At 36.5% G+C, this 25,310-nt stretch overlaps 7 protein-coding genes across 10 annotated transcripts in view; 3 read left to right on the forward strand and 4 right to left on the reverse strand.

The window, feature by feature from the left end:
• The first annotated feature begins 1,530 nt into the window (after positions 1 to 1,530).
• On the forward strand, positions 1,531 to 2,960 carry LOC125775839 (protein cornichon homolog 4-like). Its single transcript, XM_049446835.1, has 3 exons — positions 1,531 to 1,878; positions 1,938 to 2,260; positions 2,324 to 2,960. The coding sequence occupies exons 1-3, from the start codon at positions 1,804 to 1,806 to the stop codon at positions 2,394 to 2,396; spliced, it is 471 nt and encodes a 156-aa protein (XP_049302792.1). The 5' UTR covers positions 1,531 to 1,803; the 3' UTR covers positions 2,397 to 2,960.
• LOC125775838 (uncharacterized) lies at positions 2,876 to 4,183 on the reverse strand. The gene has a single exon (XM_049446829.1). The coding sequence runs from the start codon at positions 4,100 to 4,102 to the stop codon at positions 2,999 to 3,001; it is 1,104 nt and encodes a 367-aa protein (XP_049302786.1). The 5' UTR covers positions 4,103 to 4,183; the 3' UTR covers positions 2,876 to 2,998.
• Positions 4,184 to 4,710: 527 nt separating this feature from the next.
• On the reverse strand, positions 4,711 to 12,608 carry LOC105223808 (ketimine reductase mu-crystallin). The gene is made up of 4 exons (XM_011201663.4): positions 12,498 to 12,608; positions 5,329 to 6,143; positions 4,928 to 5,125; positions 4,711 to 4,876 (listed from the first exon to the last, which is right to left on the reverse strand). The coding sequence occupies exons 2-4, from the start codon at positions 6,107 to 6,109 to the stop codon at positions 4,809 to 4,811; spliced, it is 1,047 nt and encodes a 348-aa protein (XP_011199965.3). The 5' UTR covers positions 6,110 to 6,143; positions 12,498 to 12,608; the 3' UTR covers positions 4,711 to 4,808.
• Positions 6,358 to 8,203, forward strand: LOC125775837 (serine--tRNA ligase, cytoplasmic-like). Its single transcript, XM_049446825.1, has one exon. The coding sequence runs from the start codon at positions 6,462 to 6,464 to the stop codon at positions 7,953 to 7,955; it is 1,494 nt and encodes a 497-aa protein (XP_049302782.1). The 5' UTR covers positions 6,358 to 6,461; the 3' UTR covers positions 7,956 to 8,203.
• Positions 8,277 to 12,143, forward strand: LOC105223810 (putative autophagy-related protein 11). Its single transcript, XM_049446808.1, has 5 exons — positions 8,277 to 8,767; positions 8,844 to 10,198; positions 10,329 to 10,719; positions 11,346 to 11,869; positions 11,943 to 12,143. Exons 1-5 carry the CDS (start codon positions 8,543 to 8,545, stop codon positions 12,088 to 12,090), a joined length of 2,643 nt encoding a protein of 880 aa, XP_049302765.1. The 5' UTR covers positions 8,277 to 8,542; the 3' UTR covers positions 12,091 to 12,143.
• Positions 12,134 to 14,117, reverse strand: LOC105223812 (palmitoyltransferase ZDHHC23-B). 3 transcript variants are annotated; one of them, XM_049446828.1, is made up of 4 exons: positions 14,033 to 14,117; positions 13,663 to 13,813; positions 12,740 to 13,600; positions 12,134 to 12,678 (listed from the first exon to the last, which is right to left on the reverse strand). In XM_049446828.1, exons 3-4 carry the CDS (start codon positions 13,555 to 13,557, stop codon positions 12,501 to 12,503), a joined length of 996 nt encoding a protein of 331 aa, XP_049302785.1. In that variant the 5' UTR covers positions 13,558 to 13,600; positions 13,663 to 13,813; positions 14,033 to 14,117; the 3' UTR covers positions 12,134 to 12,500. The 3 variants fall into 3 exon arrangements, with proteins under 3 accessions (XP_049302785.1, XP_049302784.1, XP_011199969.2); XM_049446827.1 differs by having other exon boundaries at positions 13,939 to 14,073; XM_011201667.3 differs by having other exon boundaries at positions 13,663 to 14,047.
• A 2,958-nt stretch (positions 14,118 to 17,075) lies between these two features.
• LOC105223807 (homeobox protein 5) overlaps positions 17,076 to 25,310 on the reverse strand; it is a 33,881-nt gene continuing 25,646 nt past the window's right edge. Inside the window, exons 1-3 of one of the 2 annotated variants that reach the window (XM_049446810.1) lie at positions 22,677 to 23,940; positions 20,474 to 20,884; positions 17,076 to 20,342 (exon numbers count right to left, since the gene is read on the reverse strand). In XM_049446810.1, the coding sequence (XP_049302767.1) occupies positions 18,379 to 20,342; positions 20,474 to 20,884; positions 22,677 to 22,848 (2,547 nt within the window). In that variant the 5' untranslated portion in view covers positions 22,849 to 23,940 and the 3' untranslated portion in view covers positions 17,076 to 18,378. Of the gene's footprint in view, positions 20,343 to 20,473; positions 20,885 to 22,676; positions 23,941 to 25,310 lie in introns of those variants that run through there. The other variant, XM_049446811.1, reaches the window with a different exon arrangement.

A 25,310-nucleotide genomic window follows, 5' to 3' on the forward strand; every position in this document is an offset into this window, starting at 1 on the left:
GGAATTAAAGCTGCAATTAAGGAGTTTTTAGTAGAATTCGGTTGAAGTTCGTCAACTAAATCGTTTTAAAGTGAAAAAAGTAAACGGGCGTTGATATTTGTGTAATAAAAGTGAAAGCGAAAATTAGTGAGAGCAGAAGCTGAGCGCTAAGCGTCGGCGCAAGTGAGCGTCGGCGGAAGTAAGCGTCGTCACAAGCAGAGCTCTGTCAGTGTTGGTGCATAAAATGTTATGTTAATGTTAATTATGTAAATAAAGTGTTAGAAGTGGGGAAAAGAGCTTAAAGTAAGAAAATGTATCAATTTATTTCAGAAAATACGAGACGAAGTAAAATAAGCTGCGGTAAGTGCCTATATAATATTAAAATAATTAGTTGTTGATGAATTTATGAAGAAATTTGCCTTTTAATGGCAATTTATGACATATTTACTTTGAATTAAATCTTCATTTTTATCTTGAATATACATAAGTACATATATACACACAAATACATATGTACATATTTGCATATATAAGATTTCTAAAGCATACATATAAGGATTTAGTTGCCATTGTATCAATCGGCATCCTTCTTCTAGCTGCTAACAGATGCCGTAGCAATTTTTAACAGTGAATATCTTTGAATGCCTCTTTCCGTCTTTTTTGCATCTAGTTCCACTGTACTTTTGTGCACAATCGAACGCAAATTCAGAGAAATGAATGCATATCAGTCAGAGAATGTATAAACATGTTTTAAGTTCTCTGTATCAGTTCCACAGTCACTTCTGTTGCTGTTTACCAACATTCACAGTATTCTGTAATTAACATGGAGTGTTTACATTCGATGCTGTATATAGCGTTTCTTAGCAGAGTATTGATAAAATTAAAAAATGTTATAATTTTTGCTAAATTAAGATAAAATAAATAATAATTTTAAATTAATAAAAAAAACTATAAAAATTAATTTTCGATTATTGTGTAATTAAAGATAAATTAAATAATATATTAATTATATAAAAATTTTAAAATAATACCTGTATATACATAGAATGGTAGGCTACAGCTTAACATAGTTTTTGTGGCATTAGGGGAAGGTCTGAGCTAAGAGACTCGAGTTAGAAGCTTAAACCAGGGAAGGTAATTTTGGAAAAATTGTTGTCATCTGAAACCGATTGGAAAAGTAAAAATGAAATTTACGTTGCAACTTGAGAAGGGGAGAGTTGTGCTTCAGTTTTCAAGAGTTAAAAATATATGTAGTTATATCAATTTCCGGTAAAACTAAGTGTCTTCTGAGTATCAATTTTTAAGCGAACTAACGTTGCGCAATTAGCATTGTAAAGCCCTAATCTCAAATACCAGTCCAGCGGTGTCTGAATACAGACGAATAATCTTTCGTGAAAGAATTTTCGAGGCTATACCAAGTATATTACCAGTTTTTTATAGCCAGTTTTTAGTCCATTAATTTAACATCAAATGGTTATTGTTTAACACGTTTTTGTTAAATATAATTATTAGCGCAGAATTTGCCTATTAATAGTAAGATTTCAGACATTAACAATAGCAGGGAACAGTTTCTCCTAATTCAGCTAAAACTTGCAACCGCTGCCAAGCTGTTCATGACAGTTGATAATTTTGTGCATTACTGGCACCCTGTGATTGTAATTTCTTTAATGTTCTTGTTCGCTGAGAAATGTCAAAACGAACATATGAAAACAAAACAAGTGATAACTTTGTAGTAAACAAATTAGTATCGTTAATGAAAGTCAACGCCTTTTAAGTAATAGTAGAATTTCAAATTTAAATTTGTGAAACAAAATTATAACCGTTATGCTCCCGGAAACGGTAACATTTTCAATAACCCTACTTGTGTATGGATCAATACTTTTACTGCTAATTTACTATGTGAGTATCGAAGAGTAGTGTCTGGGAATTCATATTGCATACAGTATTGAATATAACAGGTACTGACACTTGCGGACTTGGAGAGTGACTATCTAAATGCTCAAGAATGCTGTTCACGTTTAAACTTTTGGGTTATACCAAAATTCGGAATACATGCTTTACTTTGTATACTGCTATTGCTTGGAGGGCACTGGATAATGCTATTACTTAATATGCCAATGGCCATATGGCTGGGTTATGAACTCCAAAGACAACCCAGAGATAGTCTGGGTGTTTACGATCCGATCGATATACATAGTCGTGGACTTTTGAAAGTGCATCTCAGAAATTGCATGATTTATTTGGGTTATTACTTCGTTATGTTTTTCGTAGCAATGTACTGGTTGGTATCATACACTATATCCCTCTTTATTTGGATGAACATTGTTTTCTTATTGTATTGCAGTTTAATTAGTTCACTGATCAAGGGAGATCCAATTAAACGACATGAGGAAGGAGAATTTATAACCGAATTTTAAATGAACCGTATATTCTAAGCTGCACTAATCAATACGTTACAATCAAATAGTTGTAGATTTTACGTTAATTTTAATATCGTACTAGTCAAATTTTGTCACAATCGCACCGTATAATGATAAGTAGTAATGTCTTCCTTTTTTAAATTTAAGTGCAAATCATCATAAATCATTTTAAACCAGTCAAAACTCATGTTCATTCGCTCTAAACGTTGTATCGACTCATCTATTCAATAATAAGTGCACACGCACATAAACGCATTTTTACATATACATACATAAGTATAAAATGTCGAGTGTTAACTAACTTCACTGTCGCAAACTTATGTATTAAGAATTTACTTTGAAGTAAATTTAATTTTGAACGCCATTCAATTTTGTTGTTTACGAATAAAACATTTACTTTGGTATATAATTTTTACAGCCATTCATTTCTAATTCATCAGTCTACACGACGTACAATACATATATATTATAACATATTAGTTTATTGTTTAATATATTCTATTTTTAATTTAAATGTTTCAAAACCTGTTTACAACTAATAAACCATATATAAAATTACTATTATTTGAGTATGCACTTGCGTAAGGCACGAGTTCAGTTTACTTCAGAAAATCGACTACTTCCTGCAGTTCTCGTTCCCGCGCTTGCTTTTGCGCCCAACGTGATTCGGCTAATTTTACATTAACAACCCAACGATCGTGTGCCAACCGAATTCCGCATGTTCCACCGTTATCTGCATTTACAATCGGTTGCTTTCCATTACTATTGGCACCACCCATATAGTACTTTGCATCGGAACGCGGATGTCGTCGCTTAGCTGGGCATAATTTACCACCTTTCGGAAAAGGTGGTTGTTGTAGGTAATGCTTGAGGCAAGCCTGATGAAAAAGATGCCCACAGTATACACGTTCTACATATGCGTCCTTGGTATCATCTAACTCCAACTGAGTTGGTTTCTTTGGTAACACCTCTTTCTCACAAATTGGACATAACTCTATATGAAAGTCCGATGTAGCGGCCAGACAAAATTTGAGAGCACGATATAAGCTAGGTACTGGTTGAAAAGCCAATTGTTCTTTCTTATTCAAACGAAGTGGCGGTTCGACACATTGTCTAGCTATTTCACGTGATTGCCCGTTCAAATAACGAAGCAAAATTGCTGGTAAATTGGTTTCCTGATTTTGTAGTTGCACACACTCTTTCGGGTAATCCTTTGGTAAAAATGCACTCACTTTGTAGTAGTACTCGCCACCTTTTGCTGTTAATTGCACAATCGAATGACGTTGTTTTAATTTCAATTGATCTGGTGTGGCGTCCGTGCCAAGATCGCGTCGTAGATCTTGTATCTCGTCAAAGCAAACGCAAAGTGGATTTTCGGTCAGATATTGTTGCACAAATCTTAGTACATGTAGCCCTTGCGGTTTTCCCAAATGTTGGCGCGCATGTTTCTCACTAAGTGTTGCAAGGCCGTCTAAAAACTTATTGGACAACGTTCGACTTTTCAATTCAACAAGGATTGACTCATCTGGATAATTGGTTGGAAAACGCAAGCAAACTGTGAGTTGGCGATACGACTCATTTTCGATTATGTCTACGCGCACAAGCGGTGATTCTCCACAAATGCAAGCAATAATTTTAGAATTTGGTACGGTATTTTCGCACAGCTTACGTATTTCTTCAATTTCAAAATTAATTATACTCATAATTGTTAGTCACTTCAATGTAATATTATTTATATTTAAACTTCCAATGTGAATTTTTATTTACAATTTCCAAATGTGCAACAGCTAGGGTTGCCGAGCTGTCAAAAAACACTTACTGCTTTAACGGTACAAGTTATTCTGCAATTGCAGCTTAAATTTATGTTACTTTTCATTATATTTAAACTTTGTTAACAAGTTTTGTAAAAATTAATTAAATAATCTTCAATATCTATGACCAATATTCCGAAACTTTTACGAATTTAATAACAAAAGAGGTTTTGATATTCAAAAATTTAACTAGTCTGGCAACAATAACATTGTCAAAAAAAATTTATACTACGGCGACCCAACGATGAAGTTTTTATTATCAAGGTCACGAAAATGCATATTTTGTAAATGAATAAAAAATAAATTAATATTCGTTTTGGGGAGAAGTGTAACAAATTGCCTGTTTTAAAAAAGCCAAGATAGAATCAACAAAAATTCCTTAAGACTACAAGTCAAATTTCAAAAAAGGTTTACAATTTAGTCAATTTTGTTTAGTTTTACGAGTAGATATATATACATCAATGGGAGTTTATACTAGTCTTTTGAATGATTTTCTATAATTTTTTAGCAGCACACATTAACAAAATGTTTTATTAATATTACTTTTATCTTTAAGTGCAAAAATTCTTAAATCCTCTGAGAATTGGCCGAATGTTTTCTATTCTTTCTTGCACTGAACTGCGTTAAATATCGACTGCGCCACTGTTGCATCTTCAGCAGCCATACCTAGATTGGAACCAAATATTATTTGTGGTCGAAACAATTATTTTCACTCACCCATCGATTGAAATATTGTTATTTTGTCATTCAGTGGATATTGTTTTGTATTGATAACTTCTCCTATTTCACCAATAAGCTCAGCTTTTAATCCATTCAACTCTTTCTTCGCGTTTTCCCAGGAATCAATATATACTTTTCCATTCTCGTAAATGTCTGGTCCAACTTCGCCAAAATGCACTTGACCAGCGCCAACCGCTGCAATATAGGTAGAAGGATTTAATATAAGTATTTGAATACAAGTGTCTAGACATAAGACCTAATTTCTAATTTAAATGAATTTAAGTATTAATATTTTCTCAATTTGTAAGCAAAGGCATAAACAGGTTTTAAGTTCTGCATCTATTTGAGTTGAGGCCGGTATATATGTATGTGCTCTTGTTCATTTATGTGCAACTTACTATTAATATGAACATGGCGCTTCTTTAACATGGTGTGTGTAACTAAAGGTGTAGAAGAATATGTGCCTACGCAAACGACATCAGCATCTGCAACTGCTTCCGATGCGGTTGAGCAGACATGAACTCTTACGTTTGCTATTTCTGCTTGCAGTTTTTTCCCCAATGACTCGGCATTGGTACTAGTTCGGTTCCACAGATAAATATCACTAACTGTGAAATAGGAGCACATACCAAGTGCATGACTTTCGCCTTGAACGCCAGTACCTATTATAGCCACTTTGATTGGTCGTGCAATGCCTTCAGGATAGCGTGGAAAATATAAGTACTTTGTGGCCACTAAAGATGCGGCTGCGGTGCGCCAAGCAGTAATATCTGTTCCATCCATGATGCAATCTAGTTTTCCTGTTTCCGTATTAAAAATAAGAATATTTGCCATAATTCTTGGTAGTGGATTCGCGCGTTCAGGATTTTTTCCAAAGGATGTCACGACTTTACAAGCTATAGTGCTAGATTTTAAAGTGGATTCATCATTAGTACTTGAAGACAATCTGTAATTGCCGACGTATGCTGGCATGGTAAGTAAAAGATTATGTTTATCACCACAAACTGTCATGCTACGAGCAGGTTGACTGGTTTGTGGGCTGCCGTGTTCATCCCGATCTTGATCTTCTTGCGAATAAGAAACTGATTTCATAGCTTCCTCTACAGCTGCGCACACCATCCTCCAGTTAAGTACCTCACGAACTTGCTCTGCAGTTATTTGAATTATTGACGTGGACATATTTGTGGATATTTCCTTTAGTTATTTTCGAGAACTGAAGGTAGAGATAAAATACAAGGGCTTAAGAGCACTTTATCAACGTAAGTTAATTGTCTTATCTTTTAATCTGTTTAAATGTGTTCGTATATGTATATAGTATGTATATGTTTTATCAGCATCAATAGCTGAAAATTGCTTGTAATAAAAAATATGTGATAACTTACATTTATCTAGAATAGTGGAGACGCGCAATTATTTATTTGTATATTAAGTGGCAGCACTGTTTGTATCATCATTAAAAATAAGCAAACTCAAGTGCAAAGTTAGTCGCCACGTTGTGATTCACATTTGTATAAAATAAATTTAAATAAAGATGGTTTTGGATTTAGATTTGTTCCGTAGTGATAAAGGCGGAAATCCAGACGCTATTAGAGAGAATCAGAAAAAGCGTTTCAAGGATTTGGCTTTGGTAGAGACAGTCATTGAGCAAGACACCGAATGGCGACAACGCAGACACCGTGCCGACAACCTAAACAAGGCGAAAAATCTATGCAGCAAAGAAATTGGAGAAAAAATGAAGAAAAAAGAACCCCAAGGTGATGCCGCTGAAGAAGTTCCTCAAAATGTCAAGGACACTTTGACTGAAGTAACTTCAGACATATTGCGTCAGCTAACAGTGAATCAGATAAAGAAGGTTCGCGTACTAATCGATGAGGCGATGTCTGAAAATGAAAGGTGTCTGCAGCAAGCCGAGCAGCGCCGAAATACTGCACTACGTGAAGTTGGAAATCATTTACATGAAACAGTGCCAGTATCCAATGACGAAGAAGAAAATCGTGTTGAACGTACATTTGGTGACTGTGAACGCAGAACGAAATACTCTCATGTCGATCTTATTGTGATGATAGACGGCATGAATGCTGAAAAGGGTGCAGTAGTATCAGGAGGACGTGGTTACTTCTTGACCGGTCCTGCAGTATTTCTCGAACAAGCGCTCATTCAACATTCACTGCATATGTTGAGTAACCGTGGTTTTACACCTTTGTATACACCCTTCTTTATGCGCAAAGAAGTTATGCAGGAAGTAGCACAACTTTCGCAATTCGATGAGGAACTCTACAAAGTGGTTGGCAAAAGCAGCGAACGCGGCGATGAAGTAGCTACAGATGAAAAATATCTTATTGCAACTTCAGAACAACCAATTGCTGCATACCATCGCGATGAATGGCTGCCAGAGGCTTCTCTACCTATAAAGTATGCTGGTTTGTCAACCTGTTTCCGACAAGAAGTAGGCTCTCATGGTCGTGACACTCGTGGTATCTTCCGTGTTCATCAGTTTGAGAAAGTTGAGCAGTTCGTACTTACCTCTCCACATGATAATAAATCGTGGGAGATGATGGACGAAATGATTGACAACGCTGAAAAGTTCTGTCAGTCTTTAGGTATACCATATCGTATTGTTAATATTGTATCTGGTGCGTTAAATCATGCTGCCTCAAAAAAACTTGATTTGGAAGCTTGGTTTGGTGGCAGCGGCGCATTCCGGGAACTTGTTTCGTGCTCCAACTGCCTTGATTATCAGGCACGACGACTTCTTGTACGTTATGGTCAAACTAAGAAAATGAACGCATCTGTGGATTACGTGCACATGCTCAATGCTACGATGTGCGCCACAACCCGTGTTATATGTGCTATTCTCGAGACTCATCAAACGGAGACTGGCGTGAAAGTGCCAGAGCCATTGAAAAAATATATGCCCGAAAAATGTCGTGACGAAATTCCATTCGTAAAGCCCGCGCCTATTGATGTTGAAGCAGCTGTCGCTGCTGCCAAAAAAGGAAAAGGCAAAAAAGACCCTGCTGCTTAGAAAATTATTGTGAAATATTTGTGGAATTATACTAGATGCAAGTTTTTTGTTTATACTATAATGCGATTGGAAACCCTTTCAGATTGTAGAGCTGCTGCTTCTAAATAAAAAAAAAATAGATTTTCAAATCATTAAAATAATCACAACGATTGTATTTATTTAAAATTAAATTTTGCTTTATGCGGAAATTTTTTAAATGCAAAAGAAGAAAGGAAGAATAAATAAATAAAAATACTTAACGCAAAAAATATGTACATATTTTTTAAAGCCGGTATTTATGGCACAGGCTGTTTGTGTGTTTCCTATTGTTGAGAGTGTTGACGAGTTTATAGTGGAAGACCCAGTTCTCTTATAAACGGCGCAGATAATTGGCATTTTTATTACTGATATCATTTATTTAAAATTGGTGTAAATTTATTGCTGTATAAAGTAATTTTGTTTATCATTTCCTTTTCCAATTGGAACTCATTTAGTTACCTTGGAAACCAAAAAACTTGTTTATTTCAGTTTGTGGGATATCACATTATTTTCATAGATTTTCAATGAGAACGATAGAAAAATTACATTAAAATATTTCAAGATTTACAATGAGACAAACAAGAAAGGAAAAAACTAGCCAAAAGCTTACCCGTTGGGATCGAATACGAAAACGAAATACGTGTAAAAACGCATCTTCATTAAAAACTGATATTGTAAAACATTTTATCGAAAAGGACTACATCAATCAGCACGATGAATCCCTATTATGTGGCAAAAGCTTACCAAACAAAGTGCTTAATCCTGCACTTGTTATGGATATGCGACACGAAATGGTAATGGAAGTTAAAATAAGTGTAGATTACAAAAAATATATATTTTTCAATGAATACTATAATTTTTACAAAATAGTTTCGCAAAATACCACGAAAATTGCCGTTAGCTACAGTGGGTGGACTACGAACACTTGACGCTTGTGTAAATCATAATTTGGCTGTTGAGGAACGCTACATCATGAATGAATTAAGCAAATTTCGGCAACAACTACAAAAAAATCGCAAAAGGAACACACTTCGAGTGAAAATAACTCAGAGTGATGAAAATAATAAAATATACGATATGGATAATGAGTATTTAACACAGAGTTTGGTTAGGGCTGCAAAGCATATTGAAAACTTTTACGCTGCTCCTTTGGAGGCATTGCAAAGAGTTGACGAAGTATGTGAAGCTACCATACTAATCAAAAATGACAACGAACTTGAGGAAGCCCATCTGGAAGAGAATTTCAAAGGCGTAGCGGAAATTGTTCCTGAAAGCGATTTCAAAGCAGATGTATCAAATGTTAAAATTCAGGATGATTATTTAATAAAAGATACCAACATCGAAATTGCGAATAATGAGCATATTGAGACAGTTAGTTTGAGTAAATATTCAGAAAAGATTTTTGAGGAAGTTAAATCGCGAAATGTAGTAATTGCCAATGAGCCGAAAAGTAATCTGCTTGAAACTAATCTCGAAAATAAATCTTTTGGAAAAGATCAACAATTTTTGACAGGAGCACGCAAGTGTCCAGATAGTGTGGATATGGAATCAAATGGTAAAGTTTCCTGTAAGGAACGTTGCGTTCGTTTTGTTGAAGCGGTAAATATAAAGAATTTCGATCGGGAGAATTCCATATGCTCAAACACCAGTGATGGTATTGATTCAGTTGTTTCGGATTTAGCAGAGGAAGCACTTTTCGAGCTACAAATGGAGGCAGAAGAAAAATTAATACAAGAAAGCGAATCTAACATGGAGAGCAAAAAAGCCGCTGAACCCATCGAGGTTCAAATCAATTTTAAAGATACTACATCTCAATATGTAGCCAATGCATTGGAACCACTTGTTATTACAAAACTTTCAAAACCGAAAGAAGTGGATTCCGCAATTACAACTTCAGAAGAGTTAGAAGATGAGAGCATTTCCAACCACGAGCAAAACTTGATTATTCAGCAACTTTTTCGGCCACGAGCAAACACAAATCCTACGTTGTTGAGAAAGTATTTCTTAAAATGGATACACTTCGTAACCATTGAGAAGATAGAAAGGGAAGATGTGTCTAGTAAAAGTGATCGCGTACATAAAATCAATATGTTCTTGGACAAAATACGAAAAGAGAAATTACGTTTAACCCGCTATGCGCGTCAGTGTAACAGTGGGCAAGCACGTGAGGAAACTCAGAAAACGCCAGTGGTTTCAACGCAAACAACAAAAAAATACCAAAACAAGTAAGTTTAAAATGAGTTATACAATGATTAAAAACTAAAGTGGGTAAACGTCTATTATGCATCGCTTCCGTCAATTGCGTACCCAATCTTAACATATTTGGTTTTTGTTAACCGTGTCACTATTTCCCAGAATAAAAATACAACAGGACATTATTGATCTACAAAGGCTGAAGCTCGAGCGACAGGAACGCATAATTATGGAACTAAAGTTGAATAAACTGTCTGATGAAGCAAAGGAGGCCAGAGAAGACTTAAAGAATGAGCTGAAAACCATCATACGTCATGGTGATCCGAAATTCAAAGCAAAAGCTAAATGTCTACAGCTGATCGGTAATCTGCGTGATGAAAAAGATGAAAATATGACCAGTTTACAGGGAAAAGCTTTATTTATGCCTAAATTCTTACTTCAAATGGAGGAACGCGCCTTGGAAAGAAACATTCGACATGAAAAAGCTCGTCAAAGGCGTTTGCAACAAGAGGCCGAGAAGGAGGCACAAAAGATGGCTGCTGAAGAAGCAAAGGTTTATTGTGATTTTCTATAAATTGATATTTTTATTAGATGCTACTTTTAATTAACAAGCAAAGTTAGTTTTTTCATAAATTTTTTATATAAAATTCGCTTACATCTTACGCTAGATACTTGGCCGAGTTTGTCATTCCATTACTTAATTTCAAATGCTTTCTAACGCTTTCATATTGGCAACCGCTATTAAAAACAAGAAAAAACTTGATTTTGGTCGATCAGTTTGTAAGATAGCTACATATGTATATGCTATAACGGTTCGATATCTCGAAAACTGTAGGACTAATTCGCGTATATACATACAGACGAACAAACAGACAGACATGGCTAAATCGGCGCAGCTGATCAGCACTGATCATTTATAAATATATTTTATAGGGTCTCCAACGTTTCCTTCTGGGTGGCAAACTTAATAACCCTGTTCAGGGAGTAACTAAAAATATGTTGATTAGAGTTAGGCCCGAAAACCAGTTTCAATGTATTCTTTTCGAAGTTCTATTTTTTTCTATTCCAACCGTCATGAATTTGTTTTACAAGAAACAATAATCAACTTTCTTATAAAGGTTATCTTCTTCTTTTTAAATAACTTGGTAGCATTAATGAGGTTCTTCATCAAATTTTTAGCGTCTCGAAGATGAAGAGGCTAAGCGCTTGCGTATTGAAGCTTTAAAAGAAAAACGTCGTCAAGAGAAAATGGCTAAAGTACTCAAAGAACGAGAACATCAACGAGCGCTTGAGGCGAAGCATAAAGCGGATGAATTTTATCGCCGGCTACTGCTACGCCGCATTGGTATGGAAGGATTTAAACGATTGATAATACGTAAACGTGAAAATAAGCGGAAGTGTGAGCATTTCAGACGCCAAATTTTCAAACGTACATACTTCGTAAACTGGCGCGACTACTATATAAAATTACGCAATGAAAAACAATTAATGGCTGACGATTTATATGATAAAATAATAAAACGGAAAACATTATGCGCATGGCAATTGTATGTGCAACAAGAGCGTAGCAAATTCAATGTAGCCGTCGATTGGTGTGACTTGAAGCGTACCGAGATCACATTCAAATTATGGGCACAACATAGCGCACGGATGAGCGCCATTGCAGCAGCAAAAATGAAACAGGCGACATCTCACCACGAATGGTAGGAATAAATGTCAATATATATTTGTTGAATTTTTCCACAAACTTTTGGTTATTTGTTTACTTCCATGCAGGCATTTGAAGTGGAAGGTTTTGGATTGTTGGCAACGTTTACCGCAAATATTACAGTTGGAAAGGGAGACGGAGGAGCGACGTCAACGTTGGCGCATGAAAATATGGGAGCTGCTGCCAGATTACACACCAAACAGAGATAGCCCATAAAAATAAAAGCTGCTATCAAATTATCTTTTATAAATAAAATACCTTTTTACAGAGTTGAAATTTATTTCATATCACTTATTACCACAATCGAATAAGTTAGTTAATCTGTTTGATATACACAACTCGAATTACTTGCAAGCTTTTTTAGAGAGCACAAAATTAATGTCACACTTGAAAGAATAGTTGTTGTTGTAAGTAGTTGCAGTCCCTAAGTAGGATGACGAATTAATGTTAAACTGACCGCAAAGATACTATATTATCATACAAGGAATAATTATTATTTTTAATGCAATTCATATGAACCATAATTCTCTTTGGTTTATTTAGTACACGCGACACTAGCTGAGTTCGTTAGTAGAATTTGTGCTGATGCCAAATTTTTATTTGGTGGACTTTACACATTTTACCTTTTAGAGAACAAAACTTTTGCAGTTGTATTTCACTGTTTTGTTATTTCCCCGCAATCCGCTCTTCCATTCCTGTACTGTTATTCCACGTGAGATCATATACCCCTGTTGCACAAGCATCACCAAGATATATTGTGATATAATTAGAGCGTAAATAGCAATAACAAAAGCTACGGACAATCTATGAGAAAAGTTGTTGATGAATGACAAAAACTTTTTTAGGTTCAAAACATTCTACTTACTCATACATCTCGAAAATTTCAGTGCAATCGTCTGGCAGCAAAATTTGCACGCCTGCAACGTTAGCAGCTAAAAATGGATGGCACACCGCCGTTAGTGTCAAATCAGCACCCACTATCAAAGCTAAAGCTCCAAAAATCATTCCTACAATATAGTAGCGATGATTACTTTCGCCTATACAGCAATTTAGCCAATAACTGTGGTGATCAAGCCGTTTAATACAAGCTCTGCAAACAGGACAATGTGCAGTTCTTGCGGGCACACTTTTGCGACAAGTCGCGCAGAGATTTGGCTGGTTACTGCTGATACCATCCAATGATTGTACCTCATCCAAATCTTGCTCAATCAATAATGTTGTTTGCTCTGTTTCATTCTCCTCATTAACGCTTGTTTCTGCAATATCTGGCAGCTCACTGCCGCCAGTGATAGGCTGTATGACTCTATTTAAAACGGCTCGTTTACGAGTTTGCCAAAAACAAATCACAGATATTATAGAGAGAAGCGCTAAAACCAGATTTTCCTCGGGTAGTACTTCCAATAGTGGTACAGTAAACTCAAATAGCAATAATAAATAAATTAAGGATGAAAGATTCCAAATACTGAAGAAGCTAGTATGTCCTGCATTACGGTGAATATAATTATACGAGTAACACATGATCACAGAACTTGCTAAAAAGATTACAATGCATGTATATGCATTTATCGCCGCTATACTTATTAGCAGCGGTATAACAAATACGGGTGCAAGGGTATCAAATGTAACTTGTTTTGCCCCACCTTGCCATGGTATACGTAGGCGGTCCTGAAAAGATATCAACATATTGCGCTGACGAGATCGGTCGATGCGTCGACAGGTAAGCCAACTACAATTAACAACGACATTGATTAATAACGTTTCTACAACAAATGCTTCCGACATACTCACTCAGTAAATACTTTGTCAAAGTCTTCACAATTGCAGCAGCAGGCAAGAATGTGATAATGTTTATTTTGGTGATCTATATATTCGCAACAACAGAGACCTGAATTCGGTTCTTTTTCAGAATCTAACTGGTTTTGTGACTGCGAAAAATAGTCTGCCATGAAATTTGCATTTAGAAATATGGTCAGCGACACCCAATTGTCAAGATTTTTGTTTTTGTGTAAACGAAATTTCCAGCAGCATTAAAAAAATAAATAAACATTCAGTGACATTAATTACCTATGTTTTTGTAAAATTCATTTTTAATATTGTTCTTTTATGCTAAAAGTAATCAATAAATAGTTAAATTTTGTTTATATTCATCTACTCGTACTTCTCTCCCCCGGTTGCAAAAACAAACATGCCAGATTGTTTGGAAAAACTCTAATTGCGAATTAACCAGGGTTCTCATTTCTTTGTAAAATGTGAAAAAAGAATAAACGAAACAAATTGAATTGTACCCAGCAAGACACGGCTACTAAAACTCCAATGCATTGAAAGACTTAGCGTGGAAGGGACGAACGATCGCTTGTATACAAGAGTTTCGAAGAGAATTCTCAATTGAGACTTAATGGCGGGTTCAGTTAGAATCAATTGCAATAATCGACATTTTTGTTATCACGAAGTATGAAAAACAAAGCGTTCTCTGTGACAAACGTTTGACTTTCTTCGCTTTGTTGTTAAATATATGTATTTGCTTTGAAGTAAAAGTAAATCGCACAGAAACTTTGACAGAAATTTTTCCCAGCATTATTGGGTATCAATTTCTTGTATGAAAGTGTTCTATCAAATTAATCGTACAATCTTTATTACAAATTCTTCAAATCGGACTACTATAGCATACAGGCTGCCATACAAACTCAACAACAAGTCCTTGTACAGAAAAGGTCATTATTTCACAAGAGATCTTTCCGAAATTTGTCATGCACAATGCTCAATCTCCGAAAAAATTGTTCAGATCAGACTTAACAGGTCTCATACAATCTGACTTATTGGGTCTGTTAAATACCATTTAACGGTATTGTTAAAAACTACTACTTCTTCTTCTTTTTTCCTGGCGTAGACACCGCTTACGCGGTTATGGCCGAGTTAACAACAGTGCGCCAGTCACTTCTTCGTTTCACCAGGTGGCGCCAATTGGAAATTCCATGTGAAGCCAGGTCCTTCTCCAGCTGGTCTTTCCAATGTAGTGAAGGTCCTCCTCTGCTTCATCCGGCGGATACTGCATCGAACACTTTCAGTATTGAAGTGTTTTCATCCATTCGAAATTCCAGTAGATTGAAGAAGTCGCACGATCGGCGTCAGTTCACACAGCCGTATTAGTTTTGCGGGGATACCAAACTCAGACTATCGATTTATCGGCATAAATGCAGCTCCTTTTCGTGTGGACAAAAGCAACTTTGAAACCGACGAAGAGGTGGTAAGTGTCGATTCTCTTTTCATGGGTCTTTTCCATGATTTGGCGCATGGTGAATATCTGGTCAGTTTTTGAAATTACAGGTCTGAAGCCACAATGATAAGGTCCAATGAGCTTGTTGACGGTGGGCTTTAATCTTTTACACACTACGCTCGATAGAACCTTCTAAGCGATGTTGAGGAGGCTTATCCCACGGTAGTTGGGGCAGATTGTGTATTGGGCGGGCATGCTTTCTCCCGACCATATTCTACTAAGAAGCTGATGCGTGCTCCTTATCGCCGCCGTATTTGAATAGCTTGTCCGACAATCCATCGGCCTCCGCCACTTTGTTTTTTTCTGTTTCACTTGGGAGTGTCCAGAAATGATTCTTTTACCTATGGCTCAAGCAGCTCACAACTTCCGGTGCTAGACCAAGTATTCTCTGGGCAGACAAAGGACAACTGATTAAAGGCGAGTTAAAGTGAGAAGGCCAAGAAGGGATGCCTCGCCAGGGTTGTGCGCTGAGTTTAAAACCAGCTACGTAAAAAACGCCCTCAATGAAAAGCAATAAACAGCCTCGGAAGAGAAGCCCCCAAGACGACCATGGTAAACGCAAAAACTACTACCTTGTGACCAAAAGTAATCCAAATCCAACTAAAATTGTTCAAACTTCCATTTCATGTAGAGAAAAAACAACGGTTTAGTGTGGTTTGTATATTTCTTCAAATATGATGTCGGTGAGAATGTAACCATCAACGGCATCCATTATTCCGCCTTGTTAACGGACTATTTAATGCCTGAAACTGAAGCTCGTGATCTCGGCGACATTTGGTTTCAACAAGACGGCGCCACTTCTCACACATCGTATCAATCAATGGATTTATTGAGAGAACACTTCGGTGAGCAGATAATTTCACGTTTTGGGCCGGTTGATTGGCCACCAAGATCGTGTGATATCACACCGTTAGACTTTTTCCTGTGGGGATATGTAAGGTCTGAAGTCTATGCGAACAATTTTGCTTCGATTCAGACCTTGGAGCAATACATTACGCGTGTCTTCACTAGTTACCAGTCGAAATGCTCGAACGGGTCATCGAAAATTGGACTCAACGGGTGGACCATCTGAGAGGTAGCTACGACCAATTTTTGAAAGGAATAAAATAGAAAAAATCCGGCAGATACTACCCCCAATTCCTATGTATTACAAATAACGCTTTTCGCTTTTCTAACAAACCTTATGCTGAATATGTCAGTCAGAGTATGAGTTATACTATATGTACATATATATAAAATTGGATTCCGATCCTTTGGTTTACGTTTTACAGCTTAAGGTCCCAGGAAAATACCTTGTTACAAGTTCCAAGGCAAAAAATCTATTTTTAAATTTTAATTTTTTTTTTAATATTTTTTTTCAAATATTTTTTTTTTATTTTTTTTTAATATTTTTTATTTTTTTTTTCGTTTCCAATGGGTTCCTGCTACTATGAATTTCTTTCAATTCCTACCATTTCAAAGGCTTCTGCACTATTCTTTTTGCCATGAAATTGAATAAAAAATGCATTTATGTAATTAATTTTTTTGTTTGGAAATGTTTAGGTTTATTTACAATATTTATGTAGTTGTCTAATGTAAAATTCAATAATTACTAAAATACATATTTAGGTATGCAAACGCTATTATATATTTACAATGCAATAAGAACTCCAAAATAAATATGTATATAGTTATATGTAGTGATTAACAAACGTATATATGTATATATAAATATATGTATAACTATTATATAAAACTTCTTTACATATTCAATAGTAGTGTAATAAATATGTAAATGGAACTATGAACAGTTAACGTTTTTATGTGTTTACACAGCGATTACATACATATTTATCTTTACATTACTTACATATAAACATAAATATAAATATATGTATGTGTATATGGTTTATAAAACTACTAGTCACTGCTGAAATCCACTTGCGAATGTTTTATGTTTACTGAAATCACAGGTGGTAGTAATGTTTGTTAAATTTGCAACTTTTTTCTTATAATTTATAAACTAATAACTGAACATAAATAACATACATACACATAATTTGTGTTTAACAGTTGATTTTAAAATTACGCGCTCTCCAATCAGCTTTTAATTATTAAATATTTAGAAAACATTTTAAGCATTTTTTATATATTTTTTCAAATATTTTATTTATTTTTTTCAATTATTTTATTTTTATTTTCAAATTGTGTTTTTTGCTGAGAGTTGTACTTAGACGTTTATGTACATATGTATATTTTTTAACGCATATGTTGATAGTATTAGGTGTTCCTATGCTAACTGGTAATACAATGGTATTTATAATACAATTATTATGCGCATATATAAATATCAGGTGGCAAGCTAGCTAGATAATTAGTTAAATAATTACATGTGCTACATATCTTAGAGAGATCTTAGCAAAAGTAAAAAAAAAAAATAATAATAAATTAAGAAGAAATTCCATAAATTCATTTGCACAAGTTGACCACCGAAAAATTTCATACGATAATGAAGTTTTCCAATATTTTTAATATCATATAAATATAACTAAGTATGCACTATATAGGATTTATTAGCTGCAAATTGTTTTGTTTATCTTTTTTATGCAATATTATTTATTATTTAAACAACTAAGTAATAACTATATTGAAGTTAGCAACAATGAAATGATTTTTGAACTCAAAATTAAAAAAAAAATGTTATGAGCAACTGAAAATATGCATGATCTGATAATGATTTGAAAATAATGCATGATTTGTTGATATGATGCTACGCGTTGCCAACTTCTTTGCTGATATTTGACATTTAACACTTTCAAATTCTATACGCTAAAGTTTAAGGTGTGTTCACATGCCCGTGGCTGCTAAGAGTACTATGTTTTATGTTTTGTTTGCAAAAATAATAAATTCTAATTCTTTTTATACTTTTTGACAGCTAAAATTAATCATATAAACTAATACACAGTTAAGCAACTTTTGTACAATTATTTTTTATGTACAATTTTCATTTAATAAAAAAATTTTCAGTACACAACAAAACTTAAGACGTACATGCCTCAATTTCCATACGTTTACTACAACAAACACGCCCCTATCTAACAAAAGCACTCCCCACAAATATGTAAAAAAAGGTTATTGTGTCTCTGCTCTCTCTCCATACAAGCGCTTGCGGCTTTCGCACAAATGTGGCTGATCCGCACGCACGGTTTCGGTTTTCGCACAAATTTGGCTGATCCGCGTGGCTAAGCAACTTAGATTTTCAAATCCGCCGGTGTATTGATCTGATCTACAGACAGGATCATCATATTCTTGATGTTGGCCACCTCCGATTCCAGGCGTGCCAAATGAGATTTCAGTATGTGCTCGCGTTCCGATGGTGTCACGCCCACAATTGAGCTGTTGCTCTTATCGGCTTTGCGTTGAAATTGTGCGGTCCACTCGGCGCTGCCGATCGAGATGCCCGAGTCGCGTTCATCGCTCGAATTGTCGCCATTGTCCACCCAACCGGGTGGTGAGGCGCGATTACTCACCGGCTCTTGTTTGATGTGCTGTAGCGCTAGCAGCGCCGTAGCGGCGGCATCCTTATCACCTAAATGTGACTTATGGCGCAACTTGAGCGGCAAACAGTTGTTCGAGTCGCTGCTGCTGGGACTGGTGGTGCTGATGTTGACCGCATTGTTATGTTCTATATCGTCAACGCCATCCGGCTCGTGTTCATCATCGCCGGAGGCTACACCTGATGAGGAGGCCGACGACGAGATGGTGGATGAGAGCATATGCTCATAAGCCGGTGAGCAAGCGCGACGTGATAAATTTAGCACGTCATTGCCACCGTTAGCATCGCCACTACCGTTGACGGATGAGGAGGTAACCGCATCGACCGCGCTCGAGCTGACGCCATTGATTTCGGGTGATTTTGTGTGATAGCCGTTTTCTAGATTTTGACTGGACGCTGTTACCTGTTCCTTTGTGCTGTATGCATACATGCTGGCGGGATGTGGTGGCACGTATAGGGGTGCCGTTACCGGTGCGCTATAAAGTGGCGCTTCGGCCGTGTCAGCTGTGCCATTCGTGTTGATAGCAGCGCCGACTACAGCAACAACTTTGCGCAAATTATCGAGATCATCGCAGTTGACATTGCGATTGAGCGCTTGCAACACGTGCAAGTTCTGCAGATTGGACGGAGGTGCTGGTTGTTGTTGCTGCGGTGTCGCTGCTGTAGCGTGGTGTCGTGCGCTCTCCAAATGTGTGGGCGCATTAGCGTTATTGACGCCGTTACTTAAAACGCTCGTGTTGTTTGCACGTGCCATTTCAGCGCTGTAGTTGGTGTTGAGCGGCAGGGGTGGTGGAGGCTGATAGTGTTCGCTGTTGAGGTGTACTGGCGAGGTGGACATTTGCATGTGTGCGACCGATGATATCGCATGCGGGTGTGTTAATGTATTGGCCATATTTGTTTGATTCACATTCTTAATGGCCTGCTGCAGTGACTGTTGCGACGTTTTGCACAACAAGCCGTTGTCGCCGTTCAAAGCGCTATTCGGATCGCTGTTCGCCACCTGATTCATGGTGTTCGACTTCTGTGGTGTAAGTATGCCATTGGATGTGGGTGTTTGTGCCATGGTTGTAGTGCTCGGCATGCCACCTGCGCCATTGGCGTTTGCGTGCGCTGGTATGCCGTAGACAATGGATGTGGGCACCGCGGTGGTGGCGCCATTGAAACCGCCATTTATTGTCATTTTGGCACGCTTCGTAATACTCAATACCTGCTCACTGGTGGGCAATGAAGCCAATATCTGTTCGACGCTCACCAAATTCTCACCGGAAATATTGAACTTATCTTTGATAGCGTCCAATTGTGCCTTGAGCACGTGATTCTCTTTAGTCAGCTCGACGACACGTTGTTCCAGGACCATGTCGTTGTAGCGACGCTTCTCGCGACTGCGTTTGGCCGCCTCATTGTTGCGCCGACGTCGATCCCAATAGCTGTCGTCCTTCTTGCTGTCCGGCGTAAACTCACGCTGCTTGCGCTGCGTGAACAGATCCTTATGCGCTTGCGACTGTGACTTGGACATGCCGTGCGAATCAAATGAACTGTTGGAACCGCTGAAGCTGTTGCGGTATTGTTTGCCATTCACATGCGACATGTTATCGGGTAAGCTGTGACCACTGTCGCTGGATTGTGGACTGATAGGGCCGTACATGGAGTAGGCGTGTACTGCAAGTGGGAGTAGACAGAGCAAAGAAGTGCTTATCACTATATGTCTCACACATTATACTTATATACATACATATAACAATAGTTGTATAGAAATAAAGTTTTTGTTTTTAAATATTTTGTAAACTCACCATTGTTTGCATCATTTGAGCTGCCGTTCAACGATAGTGTCGGCGAAATGGACGGTAAGCGTACGTTGTGCATTGTAGCTGTTTTTGTATTCGAACCTGCTACCGAGGAACTTATGTTATTGTTGTTCTTGTGATGGTTAGTATTTAAGGCAGCAACGCTGAGAATTTCCGGCATATCAGTGACGAAATTTCCACTATTCAACACTTCACTGTTGGCCGTGGAGCTGATATCATTGGATATTTGGTGCTGTTGCTGTTGTTGTTGGCGAGCGATCAGCTCAGCAACGGTATTACGTTTATTGTACTGCTGTTGCAAGAGCTCTAATTGCTGTTGGTTGAGGTTATTACAATTATTGTTGTTGTAAATGTCAGATTGTTTGTTGTTAATGTTGTTGGCTTTATAGGTTGCATCTAAAAAGAAGAAAAAATGGGTTTTTGTTAGAATATTTTGCATTATTTTATTAATATTAATAAAAATATACTAATGGTAGATATATAGTACATAAAATAATGAAAAAAACAAATTTTTTATATTTTTTTTTTCTAAATTTTTATTTTAGTTTTTGCTACATATTATAAAATGTGCTTTAAAAAGTTCTTTTCTAATTGTAAACAATTCTCAGTAAATCACTTTTCGTCGAAAAATGTGAAACCTCTGCTTCAGTTGAGTTAAAAGTTCAATAAAAGCTCTTCGAACTAAAGCTTTTACTATAAATTTTTTTTGCTCTCAAAATTGGACACGATTCTCAATACATACATTTTTGTCCAAAAATGTGAAAGTTAATTTAAAAGCTCACTAAAAGCTCTTCGAACTAAACCTTTTACTATTAATTTTTTTTTTGCTCTCAAAATTGGACACAATTCTCACTAAATCTTCTTTGACCGAAAAATGTGAAAGCTTTGCTTCGGTTAAGTTAAAAGCTCAATAAAAGCTTTTTGAACTAAAGCTTTTACTTTAAATTTGGTTTGCTCTGAAAGTTCAATTGCGGTCTAGAACAAGTAGAGAACAAGTAAAGCAATATATTGAATTTCCACAGAAAAATGCCATGCATTTCAAAGAAATTGAAAGCTTTATGTAATAATAAAAACTAATTAATAATTAATTACTGATGTCGCTTACAAAATACTAGCATTGCATACGCGATGAATAATAGTGAATTCTTGCTAAATAAGTCTAAAAGTACATACATATGTATGTGTTAGGTAGGTTTGTATATAGTATAGAGCCATGCAGTAACCGCTGAGAATCGCAAAGAGTTACGAAGGGAAAATGAAGCTCTGAGTCATACAATATTTCTACCATAAACCACAAACATACGAGTATATTTTGACATATGTAAGCCATGTTGAAGTTAGTTTACTTTCTTTGTTGAGGGGAAGTCCCATAATTTATATTATATGTCATAGAAAAAAGATATTACTTCTTTGTATACATACATTCGCTTTATATAGTTGGTATTTAAAGCACTGACCACATAAACAAAATGTTATATGAGTGCTTATCATAAATAAATACACAAACAAAGTGGACACAAAAAGATTGCTTTGTAACAAGAATTCGCTATGAAAATCGAAGTGAAAGAAAGTGAGAAAAAGAACAGATTTTGGAATTTTTTTTTAGAACATTGCGCGACGAAACACTATTTTTTGTAAATGGAAACACATTAAAACTGCAGAAATGTCAAATTATAAATTTTTGTGGAGAAAAAAGTACGACGGACAATTTTGTAGCTTTTTTGAACTGGTTAGAAACTAGTGTATTTTGGACTAATTGCCATAATCAACAGCTGCTGTCCAATTTACGAAATTGTTTTATAAAACTAGAAGTTATATGTCTCCTTTTGGTCTAGTTTGCAACTAGTATTTTTCGGACTAGTTGTTGAAATCGCTAAAATCAACCACTACTGGCTAATTTATGAAAACATTTTTAAAAATAGTTAATTATAAGTAAATTTATGGTCTAGTTTGTAACTAGTAAATTTCGGACCAGTTGTTGAAAATCAACTGTTCTTAGCTAATTTGTCAAAAAAATTTATTTTTTTTTATATAATGTGTTGTTTAGTTGAATTTGTTGTACTTCCTGCCATATCTATCACTGCTAGCTTTTTGTCTTAATAAAAACATATACATATGTATATGTATTTGTTGTTTCTACATTCTAAATAAAAAATATTAGCTTCACACATCATTCGGTGCAACGTACTTTTATCCTTTGCGTATATGTTATTGTTATAATTTTTAGCTGGATCCACTGCTGCGCCGTTAGTTGAGCCTGTGTGCTTTAGCGCATTATTATTTTTTAAAACAAGCATATTTTTAGCTGCCGAATTTTTGAATAAATTCACTTTTGGCTCCAAAGTGCAAACAATAGACATTTTAATTAATTTTTCTTTCCACACTTGCACTTGCTGTTGTTGTTGTTATTACTTTGCTTTGTAAATGTTTTTTTGTTAATGTTTTTTTGGTTGATTTGTAGCTTATTTATTATTATTCTATTTTTTTATTTAAAAATTTTTAGTACACATATTTTAATTTATTTTTAAATTGCGTGTATTTAGTTAAAATGTTTTTTGTTGTATTTTTTAATTGTTTTTCTTTTTAATTGATTTTTTAATTGTCTTTTAATCTCCGTTAACTTCTAATGCAGTCACTTCATTTTCATTAATATTTTTTTTTAAGTATACAGTTCTGCACAGCATAACTTTTGTTGTATATTTCCTTGTTGTTGTAATATTTGCGTAATGCAAATAATATTTTTTTTACCGTTAATTATTTAAAGTACTCGTACTAAATAATTTTTTTTTTTTGTAATTTCCAAACACAATGTAGCGCGCAACGCAATCCGTTATCTGTGCATATATCCCGTATTTCGTGTGAGCCAAGTACGAAGGTAAATGTAAATAAGTAGCCGAAAAATTCACTGCGCGCCCATTGTGCCGCTGGCGTGACTGGATTTGGAAATTCTTGCCACCACACTTAGCGCTTTTTACTGCGTTCCATTTATGAATTCAACAGCGTTTTTGGTTAGAATCTTGTTGGTTTTGTTTTTTTTCGGTGAGAATATTGCATTAGCGGAGCAGCAAATCGCACAACCGTTAAGCACGACTGTTAAAACACAATTGAAATAGAAAAGCTTTCACAAGTAAACCTCTTTCACTGCTCGTTAAAGGCAAATAGCAAGCGCAGCCACACATCGGCTCAGTTGGCGGCTGCTGGCTGTGGCTGTGGCTGTGGCTATGGCTGTTGCTACTCCCCTTGTTGCTATTGCTGTTGTGCCGTTTGTGCTGTTTGTGTTGGCTAATGGCCATAGCGCGCATGATTCTCTGTATTTTGCCGTTGTAAATGCGGTCACGTTGCAGCAACATACGTTCAGTTGGTCGCGTTTCGAACATGTTGCAACCCACATTTTTCATAATAAAACTGGTATTGACAGCTGTGTCAAACCGCCACCACGGCGCTGCCCACTCTCACCTGAATAAAAGCATCTAAGCGCTGGCTTCATTACAATACAAGCAACAACAACACGCACACACACAGAAGTAGCGCTGTTGTTGCGCTACAAGTTTTCCTGTGCGCTTGTAGTTGTTGCTTAACGGTGCTTATTACTTGCCGGGCTAAGTTGGTGTGGGTAAAAGTGAAATTTCTTTTAAGCTGCGCTTCAGAACATGTTGGGCGCCGCGCCAGCAAACGCTTCGCACAGTTCTATACGAGCGCGCGTTCGTTCGTTTGTTAACTAAGCGCACCGTCGTCGGCACGTCTGCCCGTACGTCCGCGTGCCGCTGCGCCAACGACGAGTAGATCACATTGCACATTTCCATTTGTATTGAGTAATCATGTAATCTAAAGTGCATACGCTGGCGTGTAGTGGTTGGTGGTGGTGGGCTTGGGGGCTTGAGGTGTGTTGTGCGCCATACTTGCTGGACTCCGACCGTGGCGCTGGCATAGTCACGCGTCAGGGCCGCACTCTCACTCCGCATGGGCCCATTGCTTAATCGAGGCTGCGCGACGGCAGCGCGCGTACGTACATATGTACGTACTCGTATTGTTAGTTCGTTTCCTTCGCGTATGCGCCGTCGAACACCGTTAGCGTGTAAGAACGTTGAAAGCAACTCCAGCAGCGTGGCGTAACTAATTACATGTAGCACAAATGTATATATGTAAGTATGTATGTATGTACATTCTTACACAGGTTGGCGCTAAAACGTGATTTGTGAATTTTGTTTTTGTAATCGCTGACGCTGGCGCTGCTAGCTTGGCGTTTTTTGTTTCTTATAACTTTTTAGCATTGCGTTAATTGGCGTACAGCTAATATAATTTAGTATTATCCAACGAAAAGTTGCGGAGCTAAGGTTAATCAAGAATTGCTGCTTACAAAACGGTAAATGAGCAGCATAAGGCGGTGCGCAGAGCACAGTGAACAGAGCATAGAATTTCGACTTTCTCAAAAATGTGTTATGCTAAATGAAGACATATAGATAAATACATACATAAGTACATAAAAGTACATATTTACCTCCAGAAAAGTATATATACATCCACACATAAATACCTACATTTGTATGTACACACATATTTTATACAAAATACTCCCATAGCAGCACAAGCACAATTAGAAGTACAAGCTTAATGCGCTCTTCTATGCGATCTTTAGGTCTAAGCCCAGTCAAAGTGTATGCACGTCAGTAGGGCATAATGTGATAATGCCATGCTAACGGTTCTCCAAAAGTATTGCCCTACTTTTAAGACAGCAAATAGTGGGTTACAAAAAAGTGTGGCTCAGTAAATGATAATATTCCACTTCCCCGCCGACATTTCCTCGACTCCGCGCCTTTGTTGC

The sequence above is a fragment of the Bactrocera dorsalis genome, chromosome 1 (genome assembly GCF_023373825.1).
Source record: "Bactrocera dorsalis isolate Fly_Bdor chromosome 1, ASM2337382v1, whole genome shotgun sequence".
Lineage (NCBI taxonomy): Eukaryota > Metazoa > Arthropoda > Insecta > Diptera > Tephritidae > Bactrocera > Bactrocera dorsalis.

Coding starts and splice junctions, on each gene's coding strand:
- LOC125775839 (XM_049446835.1), top strand. CDS start 1,804: ATGCTCCCGGAAACGGTAACATTTTCAATAACCCTACTTGTGTATGGA. Junction 1,879..1,937: donor TTTTACTGCTAATTTACTAT/GTGAGTATCGAA, acceptor TGAATATAACAG/GTACTGACACTTGCGGACTT. Junction 2,261..2,323: donor TTTTTCGTAGCAATGTACTG/GTTGGTATCATA, acceptor ATTGTATTGCAG/TTTAATTAGTTCACTGATCA.
- LOC125775838 (XM_049446829.1), bottom strand. CDS start 4,102: ATGAGTATAATTAATTTTGAAATTGAAGAAATACGTAAGCTGTGCGAA.
- LOC105223808 (XM_011201663.4), bottom strand. CDS start 6,109: ATGTCCACGTCAATAATTCAAATAACTGCAGAGCAAGTTCGTGAGGTA. Junction 5,126..5,328: donor GCGCCATGTTCATATTAATA/GTAAGTTGCACA, acceptor CCTATATTGCAG/CGGTTGGCGCTGGTCAAGTG. Junction 4,877..4,927: donor AACAATATTTCAATCGATGG/GTGAGTGAAAAT, acceptor GTTCCAATCTAG/GTATGGCTGCTGAAGATGCA.
- LOC125775837 (XM_049446825.1), top strand. CDS start 6,462: ATGGTTTTGGATTTAGATTTGTTCCGTAGTGATAAAGGCGGAAATCCA.
- LOC105223810 (XM_049446808.1), top strand. CDS start 8,543: ATGAGACAAACAAGAAAGGAAAAAACTAGCCAAAAGCTTACCCGTTGG. Junction 8,768..8,843: donor TGGATATGCGACACGAAATG/GTAATGGAAGTT, acceptor TTTACAAAATAG/TTTCGCAAAATACCACGAAA. Junction 10,720..11,345: donor TGGCTGCTGAAGAAGCAAAG/GTTTATTGTGAT, acceptor TCAAATTTTTAG/CGTCTCGAAGATGAAGAGGC.
- LOC105223812 (XM_011201667.3), bottom strand. CDS start 13,820: ATGGCAGACTATTTTTCGCAGTCACAAAACCAGTTAGATTCTGAAAAA. Junction 13,601..13,662: donor TTTGACAAAGTATTTACTGA/GTGAGTATGTCG, acceptor TGTTAATTGTAG/TTGGCTTACCTGTCGACGCA. Junction 12,679..12,739: donor GAAATTTTCGAGATGTATGA/GTAAGTAGAATG, acceptor CTTTTCTCATAG/ATTGTCCGTAGCTTTTGTTA.